Genomic DNA, 25,732 nt, shown 5'->3' on the forward strand with positions numbered 1-25,732 from the left:
CTTCCCTCTTGCATCTCCCTCCCTCCCACCCTCCCCATCCCACCCCTCTAGGTGGTCACAAAGCACCGAGCTGATCTCCCTGTGCTATGCGGCTGCTTCCCACTAGCTATCTATTTTACATTCGGTAGTATATATATGTCCATGACACTCTCTCACCCTGTCACATCTCACCCCACCCCCTCCCCATATCCTCAAGTCCATTCTTTAGTAGGTCTGTGTCTTTATTCCCGTCTTGCCACTAGGTTCTTCATGGCCTTTTTTTTTTTTTTTTCCTTAGATTCCGTATATATGTGTTAGCATACTGTATTTGTTTTTCTCTTTCTGACTTACTTCACTCTGTATGACAGACTCTAACTCCATCCACCTCATTACAAATACCTCCATTTCATTTCTTTTTATGGCTGAGTAATATTCCATTGTATATATGTGCCACATCTTCTTTATCCATTCATCTGTCGATGGACATTTAGGTTGCTTCCATGTCCTGGCTATTGTAAATAGAGCTGCAATGAACATTTTGGTACATGACTCTTTTTGAACTATGGTTTTCTCAGGGTATATGCCCAGTAGTGGGATTGCTGGATCGTATGGTAGTTCTATTTGTAGTTTTTTAAGGAACCTCCATACTGTTCTCCATAGTGGCTGTATCAATTTACATTCCCACCAACAGTGCAAGAGAGTTCCCTTTCCTCCACACCCTCTCCAGCATTTATTGTTTCTAGATTTTTTGATGATGGCCATTCTGACCGGTGTGAGATGATATCTCATTGTAGTTTTGATTTGCATTTCTCTAATGATTAATGATGTTGAGCATTCTTTCATGTGTCTGTAGGCCATCTGTATATCTTCTTTGGAGAAATGTCTATTTAGGTCTTCTGACCATTTTTGGATTGGGTTGTTCGTTTTTTTGTTATTGAGCTGCATGAGCTGCTTGTAAATCGTGGAGATTAATCCTTTGTCAGTTGCTTCATTTGCAAATATTTTCTCCCATTCTGAGGGTTGTCTTTTGGTCTTGTTTATGGTTTCCTTTGCTGTGCAAAAGCTTTTAAGTTTCATTAGGTCCCATTTGTTTATTTGTGTTCTTATTTCCATTTCTCTGGGAGCTGGGTCAAAAAGAATCTTGCTGTGATGTATGTCATAGAATGTTCTGCCTATGTTTTCCTCTAAGAGTTTGATAGTGTCTGGTCTTACACTTAGGTCTTTAATCCATTTTGAGTTTATTTTTGTGCATGGTGTCAGGGAGTGTTCTAATTTCATACTTTTACATGTATCTGTCCAATTTTCCCAGCACCACTTATTGAAGAGGCTGTCTTTTCTCCACTGTATATGCTTGCCTCCTTTATCAAAGATAAGGTGACCATATGTGCGTGGGTTTATCTCTGGGCTTTCTATCCTGTTCCATTGATCTATATTTCTGTTTTTGTGCCAGTACCAAACTGTCTTGAGTAGCTTTGTAATATAGTCTGAAGTCAGGGAGCCTGATTCCCCCAGCTCCATTTTTCGTTCTCAAGATTGCTTTGGCTATTCGGGGTCTTTTGTGTTTCCATACAAATTGTGAAATTTTTTGTTCTAGTTCTGTGAAAAATGCCAGTGGTAGTTTGATAGGGATTGCATTGAATCTGTAGATTGCTTTGGGTAGTAGAGTCATTTTCACAATGTTGATTCTTCCAATCCAGGAACATGGTATATCTCTCCATCTATTTGTATCATCTTTAATTTCTTTCATCAGTGCCTTATAATTTTCTGCATACAGGTCTTTTGTCTCCTTAGGTAGGTTTATTCCTAGATATTTTATTCTTTTTGTTGCAATGGTAAACGGGAGTGTTTTCTTAATTTCACTTTCAGATTTTTCGTCATTAATGTATAGAAATGCAAGAGATTTCTGTGCATTAATTTTGTATCCTGCTACTTTACCAAATTCATTGATTAGCTCTAGGAGTTTTCTGGTAGCATCTTTAGGATTCTCTATGTATAGTATCATGTCATCTGCAAACAGTGACAGCTTTACTTCTTCTTTTCCGATTTGGATTCCTTTTATTTGTCTTCTCTGATTGCTGTGGCTAACACTTCCAAAACTATGTTGAATAATAGTGGTGAGAGTGGGCAACCTTGTCTTGTTCCTGATCTTAGTGGAAATGGTTTCAGTTTTTCACCATTGAGGACAATGTTGGCTGTGGGTTTGTCATATATGGCCTTTATTATGTTGAGGAAAGTTCCCCCTATGCCTACTTTCTGCAGGGCTTTTATCATAAATGGGTGTTGAATTTTGTCGAAAGCTTTCTCTGCATCTATTGAGATGATCATATGGTTTTTCTCCTTCAATTTGTTAATATGGTGTATCACATTGATTGATTTGCGTATATTGAAGAATCCTTGCATTCCTGGGATAAACCCCACTTGATCATGGTGTATGATCCTTTTAATGTGCTGTTGGATTCTGTTTGCAAGTATTTTGTTGAGGATTTTTGCATATATGTTCATCAGTGATATTGGCCTGTAGTTTTCTTTCTTTGTGACATCTTTGTCTGGTTTTGGTATCAGGGTGATGGTGGCCTCATAGAATGAGTTTGGGAGTGTTCCTCCCTCTGCAATATTTTGGAAGAGTTTGAGAAGGATAGGTGTTAGCTCTTCTCTAAATGTTTGATAGAATTCACCTGTGAAGCCATCTGGTCCTGGGCTTTTGTTTGTTGGAAGGTTTTTAATCACAGTTTCAATTTCAGTGCTTGTGATTGGTCTGTTCATATTTTCTATTTCTTCCTGGTTCAGTCTCGGCAGTTTGTGCGTTTCTAAGAATCTGTCCATTTCTTCCAGGTTGTCCATTTTATTGGCGTAGAGTTGCTTGTAGTAATCTCTCATGATCTTTTGTATTTCTGCAGTGTCAGTGGTTACTTCTCCTTTTTCATTTCTAATTCTATTGATTTGAGTCTTCTCCCTTTTTCTCTTGATGAGTCTGGCTAATGGTTTATCAATTTTGTTTATCTTCTCAAAGAACCAGCTTTTAGTTTTATTGATTTTTGCTATTGTTTCCTTCATTTCTTTTTCATTTATTTCTGACCTGATCTTTATGATTTCTTTCCTTCTGCTAGCTTTGGGGTTTTTTTGTTCTTCTTTCTCTAATTGCTTTAGGTGCAAGGTTAGGTTGTTTATTCGAGATGTTTCCTGTTTCTTGAGGTAGGCTTGTATTGCTATAAACTTCCCTCTTAGCACTGCTTTTGCTGCGTCCCATAGGTTTTGGGTCGTCGTATCTCCATTGTCATTTGTTTCTAGGTATTTTTTGATTTCCCCTTTGATTTCTTCAGTGATCACTTCGTTATTAAGTACTGTATTGTGTAGCCTCCATGTGTTTGTATTTTTTACACATCTTTTCCTGTAATTGATATCTAGTCTCATAGCGTTGTGGTCGGAAAAGATACTTGATACGATTTCAATTTTCTTAAAATTACCAAGGCTTGATTTGTGACCCAAGATATGATCTATCCTGGAGAAGGTTCCATGCGCACTTGAGAAAAATGTGTATTCTGTTGTTTTTGGGTGGAATGTCCTATAAATATCAATTAAGTCCATCTTGTTTAATGTATCATTTAAAGCTTGTGTTTCCTTATTTATTTTCATTTTGGATGATCTGTCCATTGGTGAAAGTGGGGTGTTAAAGTCCCCTACTATGATTGTGTTGCTGTCGATTTCCCCTTTTATGGCTGTTAGTATTTGCCTTATGTATTGAGATGCTCTTATGTTGGGTGCATAAATATTTACAATTGTTATACCTTCCTCTTGGATCGATCCCTTGATCATTATATAGTGTCCTTCTTTGTCTCTTATAATATTCTTTATTTTAAAGTCTATTTTGTCTGATATGAGAATTGCTACTCCAGCTTTCTTTTGATTTCCATTTGCATGGAATATCTTTTTCCATCCCCTCACTTTCAGTCTGTATGTGTCTCTAGGTCTGAAGTGGGTCTCTTGTAGACAGCATATATATGGGTCTTGTTTTTGTATCCATTCAGCCAGTCTGTGTCTTTTGGTGGGAGCATTTAATCCATTTACATTCAAGGTAATTATCGATATGTATGTTCCTATTCCCATTTTCTTAAATGTTTTGGGTTTGTTATTGTAGGTGTTTTCCTTCTCTTGTGTTTCTTGCCTAGAGAAGTTCCTTTAGCATTTGTTGTAAAGCTCGTTTGGTGGTGCTGAACTCTCTCAGCTTTTGCTTGTCTGTAAAGGTTTTAATTTCTCCATCACATCTGAATGAGATCCTTGCTGGGTAGAGTAACCTTGGTTGTAGGTTTTTCTCCTTCATCACTTTAAGTATATCCTGCCACTCCCTTCTGGCTTGCAGAGTTTCTGCTGAAAGATCAGATGTTAACCTTATGGGGATTCCCTTGTGTGTTATTTGTTGTTTTTCCCTTGCTGCTTTTAATATGTTTTCTTTATATTTAATTTTTGACAGTTTGATTAATATGTGTCTTGGCGTGTTTCTCCTTGGGTTTATCCTGTATGGGACTCTCTGTGCTTCCTGGACTTGATTAACTATTTCCTTTCCCATATTAGGGAAGTTTTCTACTATAATCTCTTCAAATATTTTCTCAGTCCCTTTCTTTTTCTCTTCTTCTTCTGGGACCCCTATAATTCGAATGTTGGTGCGTTTAATGTTGTCCCAGAGGTCTCTGAGACTGTCCTCAGTTCTTTTCATTCTTTTTTCTTTATCCTGCTCTGCAGTAGTTATTTCCACCATTTTATCTTCCAGGTCACTTATCCTTTCTTCTGCCTCAGTTATTCTGCTATTGATCCCATCTAGAGTATTTTTAATTTCATTTATTGTGTTTTTCATCGTTGCTTGGTTCCTCTTTAGTTCTTCTATGTCCTTGTTAAATGTTTCTTGCATTTTGTCTATTCTATTTCCAAGATTTTGGATCATCCTTACTATCATTATTCTGAATTCTTTTTCAGGTAGACTACCTATTTCCTCTTCATTTGTTAGGTCTGGTGTGTTTTGACCCTGCTCCTTCATCTGCTGTGTGTTTTTCTGTCGTCTCATTTTGCTTATCTTACTGTGTTTGGGGTCTCCTTTTCACAGGCTGCAGGTTCGTAGTTCCCGTTGTTTTTGGTATCTGTCCCCAGTGGGTAAGGTTGGTTCAGTGGGTTGTGTAGGCTTCCTGGTGGAGGGAACTAGTGCCTGAGCTCTGGTGGATGAGGTTGAATCTTGTCTTTCTGGTGGGCACGTCCACGTCTGGTGGTGTGTTTTGGGGTTTCTGTGGCCTTATGATTTTAGGCAGCCTCCCTGCTAATGGATGGGGCTGTGTTCCTGTCTTGCTAGTTGTTTGGCATAGGGTGTCCAGCACTGTAGCTTCCTGGTCGTTGAGTGAAGCTGGGTGTTGATGTTGAGATGGAGATCTCTGAGGGATTTTTGCCGTTTGGTATTACGTGGAGCTGGTAGGTCTCTTGTGGACCAGTGTCCTGAAGTTGGCTCTCCCACCTCAGAGGCACAGCCCTGATGCCTGGCTGGAGCACCAAGAGCCTTTCATCCACACAGCTCAGACTGTTCAGCACTTTGCAGATCCTCTGGCGCACACCGGCCCGGGAGGAGGCGGACAGGCTTCCGCCGCCGCCGCTGCCCTCGGCCGGCAGGTTCTCGATCCATATTTTTAATTTATATCTAAATACTCCTCTTTTTGTTTTCATGCAGTTATAAATAATATTATTATAATATTTATTTATTTCAAATTCTAATTGTTCATTTCCAATGTATAGGGAAGTAATGAATTTTATATATTAACCTTGTAATCTGCAACCTTGCTCTACTCATTTATTCGTTTCAGAAGTTTTATTTGACAATTCTTTGGGATTTTCTGCATAGACATTCATGTCATCTGCAAACAGAGACTGTTTTATTTCTTCCTTTCCAAATTGTATGCCTTTTATTTCCTTTCCTTTGCTTATTGCACTAGCTAGGACTTCCAGTGTAATACTGAATAGGATTGGTCAGGCAGAACACCCTTACTTTGGTCCCAATCTTAAATGAAAGCATCTAGCTTCTGACCATTAAGTATGTTAGCTATAGGTTTTTTGTAGAGGTCTTCAAGTTGAGGCAATTCTCCTTTATTTTTAGTTTGCTGAGAATTTTTACCATGAATGGGTGTCGTATATTGCCAAATTCTTTCTCTGCATCAACTGATAAGATTACATGATTGTTCTTCATCTATTGGTGTGGTAGATTACATTGATTGACCTTAAAACGTTGAACCAGGCTTGCATACCTGGAATAAACCCCACTTGGCCATAGGGTATAATTTTTTTTATACATTGTTGAAGTTTATTTGCTAAATTTTTTGAGGACTTTTGTATCTATTATGTTCATGAGAGATACTGCAGTTTTCCTTTCTTATAATATCTTTGTCTGGTTTGGGTGTTAGGGCAACACTGGCCTCATAGAATGAGTTGGGAAGTGTTCCATCTACTTCAATTTTCTGGAACAGATTGTGGAGAATTGGTATCATTTCTGTTTTAAGTGTTTGGTAAAATTTGTAAGAAAACCATCTAGGCCTAGAGCTTTCTTTTTCTTGGTAGGTTAATAATTTTCTATTCAATGTCTTTAATAGATACAGACCTTTCATGTTATCTATTTCCCGTCTGTGAGTTTTGGTACTTTTGAGTATTTCAAGGAATTAGTCCATTTCATCTAAATTTTCAAATATGTGGGTATAGAGTTGTTCACAGTATTCCTTTATTATTCTTTTCATCTCCAGGGAATCAATAGTGATGTTCTCTCATTTCTTAAAGTGGTAATTTATGTCTTTTCTTCTTTTTCTTGGTGAGCCTGGCCAGAGGTTTATCAGTGTATTGATCTTTTCAAAGAACCATCTTTTGGTTCCACTGACTTTCTCTACTGTTTTCCTGTTTTCAATTGCACTGATTTCTGCTCTAATTTAATTATTGATTTTCTTCTGCTTGCTTGAGTCTTAAATTACTCCTTTTCTTTATGGTTTTCTAAGATAGAAGAAGTACTGATTTCGTCTTTTGTTCTTGTCAAATATGTCTCTATATAGAGATAGACATAAATCGATATATAGACATATATATAGGTATAGATATAAATTTCCCTCTAAGCACTCCTTTTGCTGCATCCCATAAATAATAGTAAATTTTAATTTTATTTTCACTTAGTTCAAAATATTTTTAATTTTCTCTTGAGATTTCTCTTTGGCCCATTTGGTCTGTTATTTACAGTTGGGTTTTTAATCTCTGAATAGTTGGGACTTTCCAGTTATCTTTCTGTTATTGATTTCTTAGTTAATTCCACTGTGGTCTGAGAACATACTTTATATGATCTTTACTCTTTTAAATTTGTTAAGGTGTGTGTGATAGATGTATCTTGGTGAGCATTCAATGCAAGCTTGAGAAGAATGTATACTCTGTTGTTGTGGGAGGAAGTATTCTAAAAAATTTCAATTAAATCAAGTTGATTGATAGTGCTGTTCACATCAAATATATTTGTAATGATTTCTCCCTGTTTGGTCTATCAATTTTCTGCAGTGTTGAAGTCGATAAGTATAATAGTGGATTTGTCTATTTCTCCTTACTCTTGCTATATTTAAAGAAATTTTTAAAAGCTTGAAAACATCTGCAATGTGGTAGGCAACCTCTAAATTGGTCCCCAGTGATGCCCACCTCCTCATATTCAGGCCCTTGCACAGTTCCTCCCCTTGAGTGTAGGCTAGATCTAATGAACGGAATTTGTAAAAGTGATGGGATGTCACTAAAAAGATTTTGACTTCTCTCTTGCTCACCTTCTATTGGTCCGTCTTTCTCTATCAAAAACCCTTGCTCCATAAAAAGCAAACTGTCATGTCATGAGTAGCACAATGGAGAGGCCCATATAGCAAAAAACTGATGTTTCCAGTCATCAGTCAGCAAGGAGGTGAACCTGTCAAAAACCGTATGAATGAGCTTGGAAGCAGATCCCTCCCACCCAGTCAACCATTGAAATGATTGTAACACTGGCTAATAACTTGACTTTGGCCTTGTGAGGGATCCAGTCAGAGGCACCCAGCTAGGCCACAACTAGATTCCTGACCCACAGAAAATATAAGATAACAATGTTTGTTACTTTAAGCCATTAAATTTGGGGATTATTTGTTACACAGCAATAGATAACTAACACCTGTAGGGAAACGAAAACTATATAAAATTACCTCACATATTTAAAAACTAAATAATATAAACTTTAAAAACAGAAAATACAATAATCAAAATTGAAATACTCAATATAATAGGTTTTACAGCAAATTAAACATAGTTGAAAAGAGAATTAGCAAACCAGAAGGCAGACCAAAAGCAATTACCAGAATACAGCCCAGGAAGACAAAATTTTTAATTATATATATATATGAAAGACATTAAGAGAAATGGAAGATAAAAAAGTAGATTCAAAATACATTTAATCATAAGTCCAATAGCAGAGGAGCAAAAAGCTGGCAGAGAAAATATCTGAAGAGATAATGACAAAGAATATTCCAGATCTGATGAGAAAGACACCAACTGACATATTTGAGAAGTCCAGTAAATCTCATATAGGATAAATAAAAGGAAATCCACCCCTAGTTACATCAAAGATGGAATTCAGAAATCAAGAGCCCACCCCCCCAAAAAATGCAGATTATTTACACAGAAAAACAATTAGACTTACAGCCATTTTCGCAACAACAGTAATGGAAGCCAAAAGGCAAGGGGAAAAGTGTTGAAATAAAGAAACTGCTATATAATGACAAAGAAAACACTTTCAAGAATGAGAGCAAAATAAGGACATTTTCAGAGAAACAAACCAAAAAATAAGAGTAAGTTCTAAAGGACTTACTTCAAGCAAAAAGGCAAGTAAGTGATCCCAGGGCTAGTGTATTTGGGGGTTAAAATATATAGATAATTAAAAACTGTAAACAGGGAAGGGCTAGAAGGAGTTAGAGTTAAAAGATCCTCATGGAGGAAAGTTAAAATTATAGATTAATTGTAGACATTCAAGGCTGAGTATTGGCTTATTTTCCTAACTTGGTTGTGGTGACATTGCTTTGATAAATTTGGTAGATCAATAAACTCCTTTAATTATTCAAAAAGTGAAGACCACCAGAGGCTTGGCAATGGCCACATCCCAAGTGTGACCCCAGACTAAAGGTGAAAAGAGGAGGGAAAAAGTTGGGGAATGTCAGGAAGAATGTATTTTTCCCACTTTTTGATGTGTCTTCCAAGTGTCAGGAATGCCACCAGCTTAACATTCCTAACCTCCTTCTGCCTTTTTACTCAGTCTTCCCTGGAAAGAAGGAGTAATTTAATCTGCACTGGTCTTTCCAGAAGGAGAAGGTAGACATGCACAACTCAGTCCTTCCTTCCTACTGTCTCACCGGGGCAGGATTCTACAACTCCTCCATTTTCAAATTTCATAGAGGTAGATTCTCCCTCTGAGGACGAGGGCTGCCTGCACAGGCCCAGCACCTCCTATTACTGGGTGGTAAGTCTGTATGATTACGGTGTACAGTGTTAGCAGCCTACTTGCCCACAGACACAGAGTACATATTCCAATATTAACTTTATCAGTAATGAGGATAACATCTTGTTTTCATATCTGACTTCTTCTTTCATCATATTTCCAAGATGGTTCCAATAACTCAGGTGGTGAAGTTCCTCCAGAACTCCCAATAATAGAAAATGCATAATTCTGGCTATTTAGTCTATGTATAACAATAACATAACAATAATAACAATAACATCAAAATAACCACTAAGTGCTACATACATTACATTTTCTTTCTCATACAACTCTGAAAAGCTGTATCATCTCCACTGTTTATTCATTTGAGTTTTTGTAGGATAAAGAAACTCATCCAAAAGGTAGCAAGATGGAAGTCCACCCAACTGGACTCAGGTCCTCACTTTCTTTCTCCATAGTAAATCGAATCATTGTCCTTCTATTCCAGGCCTTTTGCCTGCAGTGATGGCCACCTCCCTTCACCAATATACTCTCCCCAAACAAGGGCTAAATTTATATCAATGTTTTTCTATTTAACTTTATATACCTTGGGCAGTAACTTTCATTTGTTCTCACTCAAATTCCTTCACTGGCTATAGATACTTGATCTGTAGCACATATTCCCAGACTTTTGACATATTTAGAACACCAACCAGGAACTCAAGGTCAGTTTCACCCAGTTACAACTGTCAAAGCAATTATCAGAGCAGGAGTCATATCCTAGAGATTTTTACTTGTCTAGAATAGGAGTCATCAAACTGACTGGCAGGCAAAATCTAGCTTGCTGCCTGTTTATGTAAGTAAAGTTTCACTGGAGCTGAGCTACACATTCATTTATGTATTGTCTACGGCCATGTTCACACTACAGTGGCAGTGCTGAATAGTGGCAACAGAGACTATAAAGCCCACAAAGCCAAAAATATTTACTAACTGGCAGAGAAAGCTTATTGACCTCTCGTCTAGACCTGGAGATGGATTCCACATTCTGCGTGTTCTAAGTAGTGAGTATAATTCTTTCTCACACATGGTTGTAGGCTGCACCCCTTACCTCTAGGACCTTTCAACAAGTTGATGGCAATGATGGTATCTGGAACCCTACTTCCTCACTTCTAATCAAATGATCTTTCAATTAGATTCCTCTGTCAGCAATTCCACCGGTATTCATCAATATTGCAAAGGAAGTATTTTTAAAGGATGTATTGAAATGCTTTTAGTTGCTTAGACCTAAAAATAAATTTGGAGTCAATGACTGAATACTCTCACACTTTAAAAACTATCCAGGTAACTGAAAAAAAAAACAGACATATTATGAATGAATTATTAATATGTGGTGTTGGCTGACTGCGTGACAAACTGGATAATGGCTAAATCTTCCATTTCACTCAGCATGAGGCTAGTGATACTTGAAACACGGTTTCTAATTTTCAAAAGGCTTTAATGGATAATGATCAAGAGAAGAGAGACTAATGTTTGTTGATTGCCTAACATGTGCTTTTTACTAAACTAGGTATTTTGGAAAGATTACCATATTTAATCCTTACAATAGCCTATGAGGTGAGTATAATTACTCTCTTTATACAGATGAATATATTCAATTTACAGAGGTAGACAAGTGTGCCCCACATGTCAGAGTCTGGATTCGATACTTCTAAGGAAGGAACAATTCTGCAACTCCCAAAGGGTCTTTGAGTAAAATGAACTCCAACATTGCAAGGTACTCCAACATTGCAAGGTACATTTCATCTGGAGTGTTATTCTAACAGATAAAACACCAACGCCCAACAAAACTGTACTCCTGCTGTGCCAGTCATTACCTCTTTAGTTGTTGGTTTGTGAGGAATTTGCTTCTGGGGAAGAGTCTGGAATAGTAATAAGGGCAATCAGAGAACTCAAGAAAGCATGTATTTACCAACTGGTATGGAAGCAGCATTTCAATATTGTAACAACTGGTAATACTGCACCAGTGCCAACTTGCTGAAAAATAAATCCGTAGAAATCTTCTGAACTCCAAATCTGCCATCATGCAGAAGCAAACCAAGACTAAACACATAAGTTATGTGACTGAGTAAGCAATGCAGGAGCAATATGCCCGTTTTAGTGCTCAATGATTGGTTATGACTATTCTAATGTTAATTCAGCTGAGGAGCAGATGTTAGTCAGTGCTTTTCAAATTTTTAACCCATTCCCCCTACGACGCGTTCACATGCTTCTCTATCACATACAGACTGATGAACCATTTCATCAGGCTAATAACTGTGAGAGCTGAAGTCTCAGTGATCTAATTCTTAGTGTATTTGATAACCACCAACTAAAAGCTTTCCTGCATCATTCAATGAGCACATACTGGACTACTCATCAGCACTGTACAGCTCAGCATGTGGCAAGGGTATACAGCACACCATAAAAACCACATATTTTAAAGATTTACTGTGATAATATTGCACAGTGATTTAATATATTTAGTTTTTCTCCTTAACAAATGAGTTAAATGAAAAGTGATTTTTTTAAAGCACCATATTATTATAATTTAAAATTACATAAAAAATAGAGAAAGTATTTTTCTTTTTAATAAGACTCCATGCTATGTAAGCAGACTATTCTTGGAAAATATTTGGAAATAATGTAGAGTAAAAAGAAAAACCAGAGAAAGTGCTAAAAACTAAATATGTGATTAAAAACACGTATTTGAAGAAATATCATGGCACAATTTTAACCACAGTTATAAATTATATGTATTCAATTAACGTTTCAACACTAGATTAAAATAGCCTCTTTCACAAACACAGACTCTGCAAAACAGTCCAAGCATCTCTCATAGTACAATTTTCATTCCTCTTTTAATTTATAATGAAGTGTTTTATTTTCTAGATAATCACAAACTGAAATTAGTAAAGTGGGATTATAATAAAAAGAAGCTAAGAATAACTATATTTTGAGTACAGTAATAAGAATATCTCCTGTCATTCATCTATGTATGTTTTACTTCCTTTAGGCACTCATATAATTTTGCTTTTCTAAATTAAAACATCATATTGACATACACTAATAGTTTTTTTTTAAAAAGATCATAGGCAGTAATTTTGCTTTCCTTGTCATTAATAAAAACGCATCTCATTCCTTCCTCAATAGGCCCCTTCCAATCTTAAGAGGTAGGAGATACCTCCACTCCTCATTTTGCTACCCAAAGGGAAACAAACTCTCAAAATGTCAAAAGCCTTAGTTACTCCACAGATAACTAACATTTTAATAACAAGAAATTGTATCGGGAGTAACTGGAAAATAAAACTTCGAACTGACATTTAAGTTGGGGGTTACTCACCACTCCTGGCTTACAGTTGTAATAGCAATGCTTGGAAGTGTCACCAAAGGAAGCGTGGTCGGTCTGGAAATGCCATCTCCCTCAGGAGTCCTTGCCCTTCCGCTCTGTCTTTGGGACAGTGGTGGCAACTGCAGGTTTCCTGAGCAACACCTTCTCCCTCTCCAGAGGTCAATCCCAAGTGTGTTACTAGAAGAACTGTAGGATTTACTCAAGTTGCATTCAAAATAATCTTTAACATTCTAGAGGAACCACAGGGAAAGAAAAAAGAGAAAAAGAAAATGAAATTCAAATGTTTAAAATGATGCACGATGGAGTAAAATAAGAAGCTAAATGATCAAGCTAAATGATCAAGAAGCTACATGATCACTCATAAAGTCCTGATTCATTATCTCACAATCAGAATCGAACACTGGCGTCAAAAGCTTAAGAGAAAACACATAGGCACAGGGGGCTAATTCTCAAATTTTAAACACATCAGTTGCACAGCCTTGGTGATCTTTAGGACTGTCGATAATATTTTCCAGTTAGAAGCATGTGGATTGCAGGGCTTTGTATCTTCTTTCACTTTTTAAAATTATTCTTTTTTTCCTTCTCTTTTTTAACTTGCTAAAATGAAAGCTTTTCATAGAAAATATATTTTGGACATCAGTGTTATCACTCTGCAACACGGGAACAAACTATACTAGCTAAAGTATAACATTTCTTGTTCAATGTTTTAAAGTAAATATATTTTCTATCTCAGGCCAGCAAGATACTCATAATTGTGGGTGACTGGGTAACTGACTTTTCCTGTTCTTATAAAAGGTCTCCTCAGAGTTGAGGGGATTTGAGGGTAGGGTTTTTTTTTCCTTGTCAAACATACAAGAGCTCAGAAAAAGAAGAATATACTTTATCTGGTCCCGAATTGAACTGCCATGTGTTCAATATATGCCCTAATGCTGACATGAATGAAATACTTGTGAGAAGATAGAGGCATTGTATTATAACCAATAATAAGAGTTATTCATTCTTCCTATATCTCTTGGTGACTCTGGTTCCTGGTACTGTGGGGAGTGGAAGCCCCAAAAGAACCTCTGCCTGGGTCACCATTCACACCGGCTTAAAGACAAGAAATGTTACAGCAATGCAAGTAGCCACTGATAGCAACTTGGAGTTTAAAAGTTATAACTGTCACTCTCCACTCGTATCTTAAGCAATAATGGAAGTCCTAACACCAGGCCAAGGTCTCTCACCTGGAAGTCATTCTGTAGCCCTAAAAAGACAGGTACTTCCTACTAGCCCTTCAGAATGGACTTAGGAGAGCCTGGGACTAGACTGCCTTAGGTTTAAACAAACTAAAGTTCTCCAACCACCACTCCTCCACCCACCCCTATACTAGTTCATACAAGGATAATTAACTCAAGTTTAAGGGTCCAGCTGGGTTCATTCAACAAATATTTTCTACACACCTATTAAAGTCTTGCTCTGTGCTACTTAAGAAAGGATACAACAGCAAAAAGAGACAGAGTCTGTATTCTAGTGATTATGCTTATCTCATCCATGCAAAATCACATTTTCATGATGAAAATCTGGGCATGAATAGGCCTGACAATTTTCAGGGGCCCCACTCTCTCCACCTGGAAATGGGATATCATCATATATTTTGTGCTTGACTTATGGTTTTGGAATACCACTTATTTAAAATTCAGTAGAACCACAATTCAGTAACAGGAAGGAGACAAAACAATTTACAATTTTCCAGAGTTTGAAATATTCTGGAATGTGGCCAGTGTTTTGCTGTTTAGTAACTGGTTATATTAAATCTACTGTAGGCCTAGCACTTATATGTGTGTGTGTGTGTGTGTGTGTGTGTGTGTGTGCGCGCGCGCGCGTGTGTGTGTGTGTGTTAGAAATGAGAGGCTGAGGAGAAAGCATAGTATATGTAAGTTTCTTTCTCAAAAGACTTAAGAGACTAGTTGAGGAGACAGAAAGTCTTAGGACAAAGTCTTCCTAAAGAGATTCAAGAACAAACTAAAAGTCAGAAATTTTATAACTCAGTTTGTTCCAAATATGCATGTAAAGAAAGTACTGATTATCTGGAAAGCAAAGCAGTGTTTCTTGTATAGGTGGTAAAGCCTATACTTTACCATCTACATAAGAAACACTGTACCAAAGAACAGAAATGAGGATGTCACTTAGTTAAACCACCAACCACAATAGTCTTATAATAAAGTTATTGGATATTTTTCCTCTTTTAGAAATGGAAATATTACCAACCAGGTTTAATTGCAGTGAATAGATTAAATGGGTACTTATTTGGTACTTGTTATTTGAAAAGTAACAAAGTCACGCCTAACACAAAATATATCCCATATTGACTTGCGAACAAGCTTGAATTTACAGATTTGGAGTCATTCTTTGAAGAATTTGTTTCAAAAGACCTCAGTTAATGTGAAAATGCATTGCCACAAAAGAGCTTAATGGAATAGCTTTTTAGAAATTAAGTTAAATACTAGAAACAGTAACATTGTTATGCAAACACTCATTAACCTAAGTTGAGTTATTCATAATTACCTCAAACTTTCTAATTCATACTCATAATTACTGCCCCAAATTTGCTAACATCCTCAAAGGCAAAATCTAATTCAGTCAATTCTAAACTACTGAATTTGTGATCTTGGACTTATTTTCCTATTTTAACCAGCGTGATACTGGCCAACTACACCACTCATCAGATCAAAGATTTGGGGGAAAAAAACATTAATTTGAATGTTACTTTTGGAAATCACACTGTTCCCTTTGCCAGAAACTCTCTTCCCCCAGATTTTCACAGGGCTCACTCCCTCAATGCTTATATGTCCTCACTGTCTGTATTTCATCTCTTCATGTTATCCTTCTATGAACATCTATTGTCACCATCCAACCATTCTTTGCCCCCTGACCAACTTCATGTTTCTCCACAGCTCTTATCATAGCTGGGATTATTTTATAACTTATTGATTGATGTATGCCCTCCCCTCTAGAATATAACCTACAAAGGGACAAGGACTCTAATCCTTAGAACCTAACCAGTGTTGAGTGCATAATAGGTGCTAAATTAATATTAGGTGAATATTTAAATCACTGAGTAACTGTTTGTTGAGCTGAAATAATGAGAATATAATAAAATATCCTTGACTTAAGGGTGAACCTTTCTTCAGAGTGTGGTATAAAAAAATATATAATATTGCCAATTTGCTTTTGTTGTAAGGGAAGAGATACTGTGTGTAACATCTGATATGATCTTCTGTACTATACTGGAAAGGTTGAGGGGCATGGTGAAAAGTTTTAGGTTATGACTGTCCACCAGAAATAAAGTACAAGCCACAAATGGGAGCCAAATGTATAATTTTAAATATTCTAGTAGTCACATTAAAAAAGTAAAAAAAAAAGGAAACAGGTGAAATTACTTTTAATAGTATATTTTACTTAGTTTAGTATATCCAAAATATTGTCATTTCAACATGTAATCTATATCAAAAATTATTAATAACATATTTTATAGTCTTTTCTATTTGTATTATTATGTAATCAAAATCCAAGATGTATTTCACATTTACAGCACCTCCCCATTCGTACTAGTGCTTAATAGTCACGTGTGGCGAGCGGCTACCACGTCAGACAGTGCAAATCTAGGTAATAATACTAACCCCACCAGTCTAGGTGGGGTTAGTATTCTTCAAATGTGCTTTTCTTTTTTTGCACATTCTTCTATGCAACCTTCCCTGTCTTTTGATTGTGGTAACCATTACCTCAGAGAGGATTAGGATTATTACTGCAATGATAGAATGAAAAGGAAAAAAAATCACTGATCATCCTTTACAGACAGGATGCATTGCTTAGTTTTATTCTTGCAAAGAAATAGAATCTGGAGCACACAGTATACAAATAGTATTATAGGACAACCCCAAGCTTTTTTTTTTTAAAGTGAAACAGAATTTCTAAATTCCAGAAGCTTCCCCTTAGATATCCTAACCAGAGCATGAAGGTCTGAACACAGCTTTTTACCACTGGTACTGAGGACTTAGAATATGACTTAAGGGCAGTTGCCTTGTGGTCAAGGAGCAGGGAAGGGGGAAAGAAGAAAAGGAAATATGGCACAGGCGATGAGACTAGATCACTAACCAAGTGTCTCAACACCAAAGAGTAGAAACGGCAATGGCAAAGGAGTGTGCTTTGGTGGGCAAGAGCCCCATGGCACAACTAAGTCTCACTCTGCATTTGCGGGCCCTAGAAGTTCTTACAAACCCAGACAGGGACAGAGAAGAAAACTGAGAATTAGCCTCAGCTTGCTTGCCAAGGGGTTTTCTGCAGCATAAGGTAAAGGGACCAGGGGTTCATGGGGTGAGCAGCCCAAAGGTAAGGGCTACACAGAAGCAAAGCTGAGTCTTTTAAACAATCAGAGCTCCACCGAAAGGTTAGGTGAAGAGCCCAGGCAGCAGGGGAGAAGGTCAAATTTACTTCTCAGCGAGCTGAGAAGGTCCCCTGCTCCGGCTGAGAGCCCTCACCACCTGTTACACCTACCATGTGCCTAAGCACACTGGATCAAGGGCGGAGACTGACAACCAAATATCTGGGGAAATGAGCTATTCCTCAATAGGACAACAGTGAGAACCAGTGGAAACACAAGACAAGGACAATACCACACACCTGTGACTATAACGTCAATTAATGTTGTTTTCCCACTTGCCCACATGGAAGGGAAGGAGTAAGAACTTGGAGAGATACTCATAGACTGGGCATTTACTCAAAAGATACCAGTTTACATTATTAATTACCAAGTTCAAGTTCCTCCCAGCCCCTCCCCCATCTGTGAAATAGAAGTTTAACAACAAGATGAGCTATTACAGACAGCAAGGAAAATGACTTCTTTTTCCTTCCTCCCTCCCTTCCTTCCTTCTGCACATCTGATTAGTGGCATATAATTTTTAGCTCAATTACAAACAGAAGCTGAGTAAACACTGGACAATTAAAAACACACTAATGGGGGACTGGTCAATTGAAAACAAAAAAGACAATCTCAGCTGACCAACATGCAAAGCTATTAAAAATGATGAGTCTACAGACTTCTTCAAATGACCCAGAGCAGAGCTTCTCAAATACAATGTACATACGTAGTCAGCCTGGGACTTACGTATATTAAAAATGCACTTGGTACATAGTAGGTTCTCAAAAATATTTGTAAAATGAGTAAATCAAAGAATATAATTAAATGTGAAAATCCTTAGATTTCAAGGAAAGCTTTGGGAAGGAAATGCGGTTTCTTTTTAGCCTTAAATAATAAGTAGAATTTGTTTAGTGAAGATCATGGAAATTTACGTATGTACATAATGTACATATGTAATCACCTTGGGAATAAATTCTGATCTTTAGGTCTGAGGGATGGTTCTGAAATTCTGCATTTCTGATAAATACACAGGTGATGCTAGTTCTGCTGGTCTGAGGCCCACACTTGAGCCAAGTCCTAGAGGATGGGTTACAAACAGCTGTCAAAGACCCCACCATAGGAGATGACTCAAGGATCAGCTGAACTTGGATAAAAGTGTGCAAGAAAGTCATCAAGAAATGCAAACAGGGTGAAAAGAAAAATTTCCACAGATTGGTGGTTTTGTAAATGAAAATCACAAAGCTCAAACTGAGCCCACCTCCAAGCTGCAGAGAGGGCAGTGTGCCAGCTGCCTAGCATGTAGAGTGCTGGGTCCAAGGGCTGCCAGTGTCCAGGTCACAGAAACACCTGGCGACAGAGTGGTACTATTAGACAACCTTGCCTGCCCTTGGAACAGAATTATGGAGTGACTTCTTTATTGAGCAAAGAGTGGGTGGAATCGGCAACTCTGACTTCTGGAACTTACATCATCGGCCGTCACTGTCATTACACTCCTGCTTTTCTTCATTATAAAGGGGAAAAGCAGCCCCTCTTAGGGTGTCTGTTATTCAGCGCAGCTTTGCTGACAATTTTTAAGACCTGCAGGGGAAAACAAGACACACACAAAAAAGAACAGTTCAGTATCCTTAAATACAAATACGTAGCTTATTTGTATTCTCCACACTAACATCTGAATGTACACAATGCACATGCATAAGTCAATATCACAATTTACCAAGACAATTAAATCTAACATGTGAGGAAAGAGGTTCACAAAATGCAAAAATCCAAGACATCAGTGCAAAGATATTTGAGAGGAGAGAAAAAGAATAGACGATAACAATTAGGTTCCCAAATAATCAATGATCCTTAAGAATACAGAAATAATATGTATTAGTGAAGGGCTTTAAACTTAGAAAGTACTTTCCCATATAATATTTCATTTGATCCCCATAACAATCGGTGAGATTATTTTCATCTTTTTTTCTAATGGGAGAACAGAGGATCAGAAAAATAATTGGGCCAAGGTAACACAGCTAAAACATGGCAGATTTAGAATTTAATGAATATGATCCATTGATACTATTGTCAAAGAAAAAAGGAAAAGAAAGAAAACCAATACAAAAATATGCATGACCAAAAAAAAATCTTAATTTCAATTGTACCATCAGTTTAAACCTCTTACACGTATAAGTACATAGGCAAGTATTCATCACAGAGAATTTTAGCAACCAACAGTTAGAAAGAGCTAGTATTCCCTGGTTTAAATCACACAAACTTGGCCATTCTGAAGCAGAGGCACTGCGGTTCATGACATTTGTTTTGTGTAGATCACTGGAAGCCACTTCAGCAACAAAGAACCTCAATAACATTACCAAAATTTAAGGATGCACCCAACTTGTGCCAGCTCCAGAGGAAAAAGTCACTGGTTTATGAAAACTCAGGCTATTAAAACAGGCCCAAATTTAAAGTTCAGACATACAATAGTCTAAAAGAGAATATGAAGAATTCTGAGTTTGCAGAATTGAACTGGAAAAGGTACAGTATAGAAACCACTGAATCCAAGAAGCGTTGGTCCACATGGCCGATTCTCAAGATCTTAACATCAAAAATGGCCTGCATCGATGCTGGGCTCAAGAAGCTCCTATGTTTTCTCACTCTGTACATTTAAAACTCTTAATACATGCCTGATTTGAAGAGTCTGCTTCTCGAACATGAAGATATATATAGATTAAGAGCGTGATGGAATTGTAGCTATGTGACTAGGAATACTAAGTAGTGGCATTGTCCCATCACCCGGGAAACCAGGGTTGAATTTATAACACATAATTTGATGATATTATGCAGGAGTTGGCAGTGAAACTGACAGAGTGGATAAGAGAGTGGGGGGAGGGAGAAACTTTGCCTTTATAAGTCTTCTAGGGAGAGAACCCCACAGGCCTTTCAGGTGTTCAATTCAATATGCCAAGGAAAAGAATTTCCTCAGCATACACCAAGGAATGATTACAATTACTGAACTCCTCTAACACTGACCAAAGAGGAATAGGCAGAATTTTAGAGCTTTTCACTCAAAGGCGGTTTGAAACTTAACAAAAGTCAACAAATAACAGACATTTTATCTCTGTTATGTTCAGTCTTGAGTGCCTCTATAAGGCCGAACCTGAAAAAAAATGTTTATACTGCTAAGCAAAGAAAAAGCAAGATTAAAAGATGTAAGTTTTAAATGCAGGATATAGGATTAGATATCCCCAATCAGTATAATTCTGTAAAAATGTGAGCACAGAAAATTATTAAAGAAGCTGTGTAAAATTAAAACAGTGAACATTATATAAGAGTTATTTGAGGTTTTTCTTTCTTTTTCATATTTTCCAAATTTTTGTGATATATTCTTTTCTGAGCCAAAAAAATGATCCATTTTGCTTGGCAGGAAATGCACTTAAAAATAGGATAAAACAACACAACTGGAGTAGAATCTCTAGGCTGTCTTCAGCAGGGAGAAACAAGGATCAAGTTTCCCCAGCAGAAATGAAGAGTAAGACCTTAGCTATATCTCCTTAGAAGTGAACAAGGCATTCTAGGATCCAGATGAAGCTCAATGCAAACCCAGCCCTCAAGAATTTTAGGTCTAGTCTGGCAGGGAAGACTTACATATATTAAATGTGCACTTGGTACAGAGTAGGTTCTCAAATATGTTTGTAAAATGAGTGAATCAAAGAATATAATGAAATGTTAAAATGCTTAGGTTTCAGGGAAGACTTTGGGAAGGAAATGACGTTTCTTTTTAGCCTTAAATAATAAGTAGAATTTGTTTAGTGGAGATAATAGAAAAGTATATGGTGTGCAAAAATATGGGAAAGAATTTAATGCACTAAGGGTGTGACACATGCAGGAAGATGCCATACTAAGGAAATTTATGACAGGCAGAAAGACATGTTCCAGGGTAACATCAGTAGATTTGGGGCATGCAAGAGTATTTTTGTGAGGTCTTAGCCATGAAAATAAACTTATGTTTTAAAACACTTTGAGTGTGAGAGCTGACTGGATAAATTCACGTGCCTTCAACTGGGAGCATGTCCTGGCTAGGAAAAAGCAAGACCTCAAGTTACAAGGAAGTTTTCCAAATGTTCTACATTTAAAATATATTACTTTTACATTCAGAAATAAAACCCAGCGTCTGTTATATATTGGGCTGGCCAAAAAGTTCGTTCGGGTTTTTCCGTAAGATGGTATGGAAAACCCGAACGAACTTTTTGGCCAATCCGATAAAACAAAATAAAAGAGAGGAGAGATTGTTTTCTAGACAGTTTATGTTTGCCCCTCAAGATCCACTCCAACACCTTCTCCATCCTGGCTGTGCCCTAGGAGGCTGGTCCTCACAGACTGAGTCCATGGGCTCTCTAGCCCTCTGGCTCCTGGGAAGTGCATCAGGAAGACAGGAGGAAAGAAAGGTTCCTCTCTGCTGGCTAGAGCGTAATAGTGGCGAAAGCCCTCTACTCTAGATCACAGCTCCTGCAGTCACCCCTCTCTAAGGAGATAGGTTTCCCTGGGTTCCATTAACTACTGTCTCCACTTTACCCTTCAGACATAAGGCTGGTAGCAACTTTCCACTTTTGCTAGCCTCATGGTGCTGCATCATGCCTTTGTGGTTATCCTCAACCCTGTCCACACCTTTTGTAAATAGTACCTACATTAAATTCTCTTTCACTCCCTGTGGGAGTGCAATCTGTTTCCTGCTGGGACCCTGACTGGTAACAGATTTGCTCCAAAAACTCTACAAAGCCAGAGGGCAATTTTACAATATCCTCCCTCAGTGCCTCGTACAGTGACTGACACAAAGCAGGGTCTCAATAAATAACTGTTAGAGAATGAATAAGTAAAATCTAGTTGGAGTTCTAGAATGGTTTTATGGCTTTTAGAAAAGAAGGTCAGCAGGCCTTATCTCAAATTGCTTTTGTGAGGCAGAAATAGTTTTATGTCATCACTCGTGGGTGGCAATGGTGATTCTGTTTGGGAATTCAGAGAAATGTTATAACATGTTTAATATTACATTGTTATATTATTGTATTATACTATTGTTATATAATAGTATACAATATAATTTAACATTATAATATATTGTGTTATAATATTATGAAATAGAAGAATAGAGATTATACATGCCATGTTATTGCTGATTGCTAGTGTCAGCTGCCTTTCGTTTAGATTGACATGGATGGAGAAATTATCTTGTGCCAGTTTATACTATGCATATAAGAGTTCAATTATGTCTCATTAGAGCAGCCAACCAAATAAGGTGGGCACAATTATCACAACAGGTGAGGGAATCAAGTCTCGGAACAGTAATAAAATACGCACAAAGTCACATACTCTGCTGGTTCAGACTAGAACTTTATTTCTAAAGCCAAGTCTCTTAACCAATCACTATGCAGCTGATTGGGTCTTATTCACATCTTTTCAAGGCAGAAGTGAACGAAGTGATTTTTATTTATTTTTCTGATATTGGAATACAAGTTAAGTTGATCAGTTTTCTGGAATCATGCTCCCTAATCATGTAAGGACAAAAAGCAGTAATTTTTAAAAGATACTGACGTTTTTAAGCGCCTCAAATTTAAGGCAAATGTAAACAAGAGAAGTCAGGCTCTCTTAATTTGAGATTATTCTTCCATTAGCAAAATTTGCTTCTCAATACATAGAATGCCATTTGGTTCATTAAAACAAAGTGTTTCTAAGAATTTCAAAGTTATGAGTAAGTATGATGACTATAAATTCCATTTCTGGCACATATGAGTAGTTTTCCTGTGGTTTTATCTTTCACCACTTAAAAGATGCTTTTAAACTTATATTAATCTTTCACAACATTCTGTTATTTTCTAAGACTACAGTATTCTTCATATAATTATGTATTTCCCTCTTTCTCCACAGAGATATAAAAGCTAAAATGAGGAAAAAGACCGTGACTGACTGCTATAGCTATAGTGTAAATTTCTCCTTCGGCAGGTTTCAGTTATCAGTACTAGTAATCTCTGACTGATAGAAAGTTCAATGAATAATGATAATCATTCTAAAATCCTACATTATGGATATAAACCATGATGAAATGACCAAACCCTGAAGAGATGAAAAAAATAAGGCTAATACTTTGAGTTTTTAAGAAAGTTGTTTTTTCCAGTTTAAAGATTGCCCTTTATTCTGAAATGATGTTCAAAAAAGTTTCATTTTGTTTTTTTGTATAATTGATTTATAGAACATTCTGCACATGTTTTAATTTTTCTCTAATAACTGTTTTCCATCTTCAATGTTAAATCTATTTCCTCTTCCTTAACAGCAGCTCAAATTGAGTCCATAACTTATAAGTGCTTTAAATCCCATCTCCTTCCCTTTTCTCTGCTCAGTGGCCAGGATCTCTGGGGCCACTTGGTGGCCGGTGTGTAGGACTTGGAAGGGCCAGAAGGAATAATCTACTCTTTTATTCCACCTCCCCCCTCTTTTCTTTAGGTTCTAGCTGTTTTCACACTGCAGCAGAGTGGAAGAATTCATGAAAAGGGAAGTCTTGGGCTTCCCTGGTGGTGCAGTGGTTGAGAATCTGCCTGCTAATGCAGGGGACACGGGTTCGAGCCCTGGTCTGGGAAGATCCCACATGCCGTGGAGCAACTAGGCCCGTGAGCCACAATTGCTGAGCCTGCGCGTCTGGAGCCTGTGCTCCGCAACAGGAGGGGCCGCGATAGTGAGAGGCCCACGCACCGCAATGAAGAGTGGCCCCCGCTTGCCGCAACTAGAGAAAGCCCTCACACAGAAACGAAGACCCAACACAGCCATAAATTAATTAATTAATTAATTTAAAAAAAAAAAAAAAGGGAAGTCTTCTTATGTAACTGGGCATTTAATTGCAGTCCTCTGTTAAGTGTCATTGCTTCTCTGACAAAAAGAGACTGTATATTGATGCCCTCTCTAAGGCAGGTGTCCAAATGCTGGCTCTCTTCTTAGGGGTAAGTAGGAGCTTTCACTGGGAAAAAAAAATAACTTTTCTCATCTCCTCAGTTCCCATCCCCACTGGTACACACTGAAACTTTTGTTGGTAAGGTTCCCTTGAGCACGTCTATTCTTCTGATTAAAGTAATGACAAGATGGCTCAATCCACAATGTACTTATCCAGAATAAGCTCAAGCATCCTTGTTACCCCAAGTGGCGAAGGTTAAGCTTCTTTGCTGCCATCTCTTCTCTCTGCCCTGCTATCTCTCTCCATTTCCCCTTTCCCTTGCTCAAGGGGACATAAAGAACCAATCAGAAATTCTTCTGCATAAATGATCAATGGAGAAATGAGATACCGTGTCAGTTTTTTTATCATTGTCTTTCAGACCAAAGCCAACCATTCAGTTACTCTGCTCTGTGACGCTGGGGCTGAGACATTGCAAACTGTAGTTCACAAATTCTCTTCCCAGCTGGCTTCCCTTAGGTGCTGACAACAGGAGTCGTGAGGAGGAAAGTGGAAGAAGAGAGTTGGAGAGAAGGGACTCTCTTCCTTTTATCAGGAGCATGAACAACACTGGCCGCCCCCGCCCCCAGGCAGACCCAGAAGCAGCCACACAACACCCCATCAGATGTCTGCTCACCAGCTTCAGAGCCACCCCTTGGTGCTTCCAGCTCCTAAGGTGGTGACCCCTCCTTTTCACTGCTAGACTCTCATAATACTACCTTCCCTTTCTCCCTCAGCACTAGGAATGGCAGCTGCTTCACTAACCTTCGGGTTACCTGGCTGGCCTGTTTTCACTTTCATTATTCATATTTATGTAATCCATTTATTATATTAAATCCCTTTTGTTTTCCTAAAGGATACAGAATCTAACCTTCTTTTTATTGACGGCACCCCCAATCTCTAGAAGTGGTTCTTCATCTTCAGTAGGCCAACAATTCACTTCCCCAACACCTCTTCACATACCATCCTCCCCCGACCCAGAGTCAGTTGATATGAGGACTGGAAGGTTGCTGGGGTGATGACTGGTGTCAGAACCCATCTGGCTCCCTCTCAGGGGGAGCTGCCCGAGCACTTTTATATACAGCTCTCCTTGGACAACGTGGGATATTTGGACGGCTCTTGGTCCTCTGCTTAGGGTTACAGTCTCCATTTTTTTAAACAGGAAAAGTCCTACTCATCACTCTTTCAGATGTGAAAATATCCATTTTTGAGATGATGATAATGTAATGCGGCATGGAGCATTTCTTTCTTCCGTTTCTTAATGGCCTCAATTGAGAAAATTAGACATCGGCAATTTCTATGTCATTCCTCTAGTTCTCTGGAAATTTTACTGATTCCTAAAGTACAAATGTCTAAGAACCTCTTTACAGTGGATATTAACCTTTTAAAATAAATAGCATAAAGTCTCGTTCAAGAAGATAAGGGTTTTCTGTTTTGGGCTGGGATCTAATGTAGTATGACTGGAAGGAAGAAATGCTGGCCAAAGAGGAGTGTGACGTGCTATCCGTGTTCACGGCCCCACAGCCGCCTAGCAGAGCTATC

The 25,732-nt window shown here is 37.8% G+C and overlaps 1 protein-coding gene across 2 annotated transcripts in view; it reads right to left on the reverse strand.

Annotated features, from left to right (window-relative positions):
• The window catches only part of PDE4B (phosphodiesterase 4B), a 592,331-nt gene that overhangs the window by 467,732 nt on the left and 98,867 nt on the right, over positions 1-25,732 (reverse strand). For both annotated transcript variants that reach the window (XM_082357190.1, XM_082357189.1), the window contains exons 2-3: positions 18,704-18,816; positions 12,834-13,072 (exon numbers count right to left, since the gene is read on the reverse strand). In XM_082357190.1, coding sequence (XP_082213316.1) covers positions 12,834-13,072; positions 18,704-18,745 — 281 coding nt within the window. In that variant the 5' untranslated portion in view covers positions 18,746-18,816. The remainder of the gene's footprint in view (positions 1-12,833; positions 13,073-18,703; positions 18,817-25,732) is intronic.

Source organism: Balaenoptera borealis, assembly GCF_965194805.1.
Source record: "Balaenoptera borealis genome assembly, chromosome: 1".
Lineage (NCBI taxonomy): Eukaryota > Metazoa > Chordata > Mammalia > Artiodactyla > Balaenopteridae > Balaenoptera > Balaenoptera borealis.